Raw genomic sequence first — 6,687 nt, 5'->3', positions numbered from 1 at the left:
TATTTTTTTAGTAGAGACGGGGTCTCGCTCTTGCTCAGGCTGGTCTCGAACTCCTGAGCTCAGAACGATCCGCCCGCCTCAGCCTCCCAGAGTGCTAGGATTACAGGCGTGAGCCACCGCGCCCAGCCTAAAATCCAAAACTTTTGAGTGTTGACATACCACTCAAAGAAAGTGCTCAGTGGAGCGTTTCAGATTCACATTTTTGATTTTGGATGTTCAGCCAGTAAGTATGTAATGCAAATATTCCAAAATCTGAAAAAATCCACGATCCAGAACACTTCTGGCCCCAAGCATTTCAGATAAGGGATACTCAACCTGGTATTATCACACCTACATATATTATCAGTAATTCCTCTGTATCCAATCAACAGATCAACAGTCTCATTTTCCCCATTTTTTCAATTTTTTAAAGTTTATTCAAATCAATACCCAAATAAGATCCAATCACTGCAAATGAGTATGACTACTCTTTTAATTATATCTATTTTCAGTTCTTCTTCTAATTACCCTGTCTTAATCAGTTTGGGCTACCATAACAAAACACCATCGAATGGGTGGTTTATACAACATAAATTTATTTTCTTATAGTTCTGAAGGCTAGAAGTCCAAGACCAAGGTGCCAGTGGGGTTGGCTTCTGGTGAGGCATGTCGTCTTGGCTTGTAGAGGGCTCCTTACTGTGTCCTCATGTGGCCCTTTCTCCATGTGTACACTCAGAAAGAGAGCAAGCTCTCGTATCTCTTCCTCTTCTCGTACGGACACCAGTCCTTTCAGATTAAGGCCCCACCTTTATGACTTCATTTAAGCTTAATTATCTCATTAAAGGCCCAATTCCAAATACCGTCACATTGAGGGTTAGGACTTTAACATATGAATTTTGGGGGGAGCACAGTTCAGTCTATAACATTTAAATTTTCTAGTTCTTCTTGAATCAGTTATAGGTAGTATGTGTCTTTCTAAAAATTTATTCATTTCATCTAGGTTATCTAATTTGTTGGCATATAGTTCATATCATTCCCTTATAATCCTTTTTATTTCTGTAAGCTTGGTAGTAGTGACCCTTCATTCATTGTTGATTTTACTACTTTCAATCTTCCCTCTTTTTTCCTTGGTCATTCTAGTACAGGTTTGTCAGTTGTATTTTGTTTCTCTGTTTCTCTCCTGCTGCATTCTTTTGTGTTAAATAGATAATTTCTACTGTACCATTTTAATTCACTTGTTGCTTCCTTTAGTATGTGTCTTTAATTTTTTTTAAATTTTTATTTATTCAGTTTTTTTTTTTTTTTTTGAGGAGAAGGAAAGAGTAGTTTATTAATTTGCTGGCAAATGAGGAGGTTGGCATACTCCCATCTCAAAGTACCAATGTCCTGCCTCTGAGCAGAATTACAGAGCTTATAAAAGTTCTGATTAATCCCATAATCCTATCTTTGTCTGCTGGCATTCATTCATCTGAAATCTGCCTTTGTTTCCTTCTCACTTTTGAAGGATTTTTGCTCGATATACAATTCTGCTTTAAAAATTTCATTTTCTGTTAATATTTTAAAGATGCCATTTCATTATCTTCTGGCCTCCATTGTTTCATTTCTTTTCTTTTTTAGTTTTATTTTATTATGATGAGGACATTTAATATGTCCTCTTGTTAAGATCTATTGTCTTAACAAATTTTTCAGTGTAATACATTGTTTGTTGGCAGTAGGTACAATGTTGTACAGCAGATCTCTATAGCTTATCCATCTTGCTTTACTAAAACTTTATACCTACTGATTAGTAACTCCCATTTCCCCCTCCCTCCAGCCCCTAGCAACCACCATCCCACTCTTTGATTTTTTATAAATTTGACTATTTTACATACTTCACATAAGTGGAAGCACACAGTATTTGTCTTTCTGTGACTAGTTTATTTCTCTTAGCATAGTGTTCTTAATTTATCCATGTTATTACATATTGCACTTTCCATCTTTTTTGAAGCTGAATAATACTCCATTGTATGTATACACCACACTTTCTTTATCTATTCCTCTCCCAATGGACATTTAGGTTGTTTCCACATCTTGGTTATTTTGACTAATGATGCAGTGAACATGGGAATGCTAATATTTCTTTGAGATCCTGATTTCAATTGTTTTAGATAAATACACAGAAGTAGCATTGCTAGCTCATATGGTGGATATGTTTTTAATTTTTTGAGGAACCTCTAGACTCCAAATTATTGCTAATGAAAAGTCAGCAATAATTTTATATTTGTTTCCTTGTAGTTAATGTACCCTTTTCTCTGTTTTTGAGATAGCTTCTTTTTTTTTTTTTTTCAGAATATTATGGGGGTATAAATGTTTAGGTTATATATATTGCCTTTGCACCATCTGAGTCAGAGCTACACATGTACCCAAACCTCCAGACAGTGTACACCTCACCCATTAGGTGTGAATATACCCATCCCCTCCTCCCCCCACCACCTGCCTGACACCCAATGAATGTCACTTCCGTGTGTGCATGTAAGTGTTGCTCAATTAGTACCACTTTGATGGTGAATATATGTGATGCTTGTTTTTCCATTCTTGTGATACTTCACTTTGGAGAATGGGCTCCAGCTCCATCTAGGATAGTACAAGAGGTGTTAGTTCACCATTCTTATCTTTTGTTTTTATCATCTTAACTGTGGTGTACCTATATATGGTTGTCTTTGCATCTGTCCTGGTTGGCATTTATTGGGTGCCAATATTTTTTGTCAAATTTGGGGAATTTCTTACCGTTACTATTTTTGGTCCCAATCTTTCTTCTCTTTCTGGGACTGAGTGTGTGTGTGTGTGTGTGTGTGTGTGTGTTAGACTTTTATATCATCTCACGGGTCCTTGATGCTCTGCTCATTTTTTCTTCAGTCTTTTTTCTTTGTGTTCTTCGGATTGGATACTTTTTATTGGTCTCCAAGTTCTCTGATTCTTTATTTTGCCATCTTCAGTCTGCTATTAAGCCTATCCATTGAGGTTTCATTCAGTTAGATTGTACTTTTCAGTTCTAGAATTTGTTTTTGTTTCTTATTCCAGTTCTGTTTCTCTGTTAAGATTTATTATATGTTTATTCATTTAGCCCATATTTGCTTTTTATTCTTTGTATGTATTTCCTTTAGATCTTTGCATATATTTATAATAGCTGTTTTAAAATGTTTGTGTGCTTAATTGACCATCTTGGGGTTGGTTTCGGTTGCCGGGGGGTAGGGGGTCATAGTTTCCTGTTTCTCTCTAGTAATTTTTGATTGTATGTTTTTCATTATTGATATGCTTTAAATAACTTTAGATTCTATTAGTTTTTGCTGAAGAAGGTTTATTTAGGTTTTAGCAGGCAATTTCATGGTTGAACACCCTGAGCTTGTATAGTCTTGACTTTTCATTATATTAAGATAGATCTGTGGAAATCCTAAAATATTTACCAGTCCCTTCTAATTTGGCAGTACTCAGTGTCCAAATCTGTTTTGCCTGCAGATTTTGTAAGGACTTTGTTTTGGCTTTGCTATAGGGCTTATTAATGAGGTGTTAATAAGGTCTCTCCACTTTGATTGGTCCAGACCACCAGTATCCCCCAACATTGTTTGATTTCTGTTAGCTCTGTTCTGTTCTCAACTCTGTAATAGCTGTTCTATGTTAAGCCTCATCTAGTCTCACTTTGTTAATGTGTCCCTGGTTCTGGTGTAAGGGCTGAAAGTCTTAACAGTCTTCAGGTGCCCCTCTGTTCCGTTTCCTGACCCCAGACTCCAGGCCTCACCAAACTCTTTATCTCTAAGTTCTCAGCCAAATGAGGCCACTGTAAATTTAGTGGGTCACCAGGCAGAGAGCCTGGGACATTTTGGGCTTACCTCTTGAGTTTCCCTCTAGGTATCTCAGTATTGCACTGCCTGTTTCTTAGTACCTGAAAAGTTACTTCATTTTTTGTTGTCTAGTTTCATGGTTAGTTGTCATAAAAGGGCTTGTTTGGTACCAGTTATTTCATCGTAGCCAGGTGCAGAAATTCTCATCTTTATTTGTTTAACCTAAAAAAAAATCCTTAACTTTATGAAATACTTTTCTATTTCCTAGTGGAAAACAACCATTAGGATAATTAACAAATGATTTAAAACTTGTATCTTGCACAGAACATATTTTGATAGCAAATTTTATGCCTTAGACATACAAAATTGATATTTGGCAAAAGAAATGTGAAACATACTCTCATTTCTAGATGGCTTAATGGTACAAATAACTCCAGAGACCATGGATGGCTTGCGGCTAGCTCTACGAGAGCAAAAAGACTTTAAAATTACATGCGGGAAAGTCGATGCAGTGGACCTGAGAGAATATGTGGATATCTGTTGGGTAGATTCTGAAGAAAAAGGAAACAATGGGTAGGAATTTTTCATTACTAAAATGTAATTGATTTGATGGAGGGGGAAGGATAAAAACATCGTGTTAATAAAATTAAATATTTTATGAATGAATATAGACTTACATCATTAATTTAAAGGCTTATACCTATGCCCCAATTAAGGAATGCAATCTTTTTTTTCAAACATGTACCTAACCAGCCTCATAAGTGGTTTTTTTAGGCCAGGATGCTATAAATTATTAAAGGGTGTCCATTTGGGAGTGAGGACCAGTGACGAAATATCCATTATGTAACAGCGTGGGCTTGATGCCAGGGCTGAGAAAGGCAAGACACTTTTTCTGTTATTTGGTACCTATTTTTATCAAGTAATTAAAGGATTCTTTTTGGATGATATACTATATTGTTTTGATTCACTATAAATATGAACAACTAGATTTAATAATATATGTACATTAGAGGCCATAGAGATTATTACTACCACTCATTCCTCTCTTCAGTTACCCATTTTTTTTCTTATTTGGAGATTGGCTAAGGGGTCTGGAGCAAAGAAGGAAGAAGAGGGCTAATGCTGAAGGATTCTAAAATAGAGTTTTTGAGTTCATGAGACAGCTTTTCTGTTAAGAGACTATCTAAAGTACTTTAAACCTCAGGTCTGAATTAGGCATATGAAAAAGGAGATATAATTTACTGATGTTGCCTCCTAACAGGCTCTGAAAAAAATAATTTATTGATAAAAAAAGATTACTACACAATCAAGAAATCTTGGTAAATGAATATGAACTATGGATTTAATAATTTTGTATATAATTATATATAATATCTTGTAGTTGCTTTAAATTTAGAGTTTTTGTAAATTTTTCTCCTCATTTTATTTGTTCAAATCTAATAATTCATTTCACATAAACATTTTGATACTAATAATCCTATTATATTATGTTTATTTGGTAGTGTTATCAGTTCAGTGGATGGAATATCATTACAAGGATTTCCAAGTGAAAAAATAAAACTGGAAGCAGATTTTGAAACTGATGAGAAGATTGTAAAGTGTACTCAGGTAACTGAGAAAGAAAGTCCCTTCTCTATATATGCTATGTTTTGATATGGTTTTTGTTTTTTGAACTTGGAGACTGTACATACTTAACCTCTGAATATTTAAGCATAGCTTATTACACTTTGAGATACACACATTTCTACCCCAGACCTTTTTTTTTTTTTTTTTTTTTTGCAGCCCAACTTCAGGTCTTTTTTATTTCAAAATATTAAGGGAGTACAAATGTTTTCAGTTACATGGATCACTTTTGTAATGCTTGAGTCACAGCCATAAATGTGCCCATCACCCAAACAGTGTTCACTGTACCTGTTAGGTAGGTTTTTGCCCATTCCCTCTTCCTCCTGCCCCCTGCTTGATTTCCACTGAGTTTTACTTCCCCCTAGACTGCCTTTTATGCACCAGATTTGGATTTCCATAGGCTTAGTGCAGGTCCTATGGTGGTACTGCCTGCCAGCTAACAGTTAAGTTTTGGCAGCACTGACATATTTCTACTAAAATATGTCATTTGCCTATATTATCATCATTTTCCTCTTATTTTATAAAAAATAAAATTATTTTGTAATTATAATCAATATTCACATATGAAAGTTATTTTTGCATGTTCCAATTTTTTTGAAAAATAAGAGAATAGAAACTAGACTCCCCAATCCCTTAGTCCTGCGATCTACAATCTCTCCTACCCCCTTAACCCCCCCACCCCGCCCACAGACCAGTTAGGAACCAGGCGTCACAGCATGAGGTAAGTGACTGGTGAGCAAGCAAGCCAGCAAGCAGTGAGTGAAGCTTCATCTGTATTTACAGCCACTCCCCACCACTTACATCACTGTCTGAGCTCCGCCTACTGTCAGATCAGCACCAGCATTAGATTCTCACAGGAGCATGAACCTTACTGTAAACTGTATGTGCAAGGTATCTAAGTTGCATGCTCCTTATGAGAATCCAGTGCTTCATATCTGAGGTGGAGCTGAGGTGATGGTAGTGCTGGGGAGTGGCTGCAAATACACGTTATCATTAGCAGACAGGTTTGACTACACAATAAATGTCATGTGCTTGAACCATCCTCCCCAACCACCCCCTGTCCATGGAAAAATTGTCTTCCATAAAACCAGTCTCTGATGCCAAAAAGGTTGGGGACTACTGCCTTAGTCTCTTTATTCCTCCTCATGTTCATTTCTTATATATTCTTTGTGATTTTATGCATGTACAAGATAAAATTATAGAGAATATAGAAACTATAGAATATTATTTATCTTTGTATAGATGTCCTTATAGGATGAATTCATTA

General features: G+C 35.9%; 1 protein-coding gene across 1 annotated transcript in view; it reads left to right on the top strand.

Annotated features, from left to right (window-relative positions):
• ZFYVE16 (zinc finger, FYVE domain containing 16) overlaps positions 1 to 6,687 on the top strand; it is a 44,189-nt gene that overhangs the window by 34,163 nt on the left and 3,339 nt on the right. The window contains exons 14-15 of the mRNA XM_012664627.1: positions 4,208 to 4,370; positions 5,300 to 5,405. Of these exons, the coding sequence (XP_012520081.1) occupies positions 4,208 to 4,370; positions 5,300 to 5,405 (269 nt within the window). The remainder of the gene's footprint in view (positions 1 to 4,207; positions 4,371 to 5,299; positions 5,406 to 6,687) is intronic.

The sequence above is a fragment of the Propithecus coquereli genome, unplaced genomic scaffold (genome assembly GCF_000956105.1).
Source record: "Propithecus coquereli isolate 6110/MARCELLA unplaced genomic scaffold, Pcoq_1.0 Scaffold9, whole genome shotgun sequence".
Classification (NCBI taxonomy): domain Eukaryota; kingdom Metazoa; phylum Chordata; class Mammalia; order Primates; family Indriidae; genus Propithecus; species Propithecus coquereli.
Note: the sequence above shows the minus strand (reverse complement) of the source record. Positions and strands in the feature narration are given on the sequence as shown.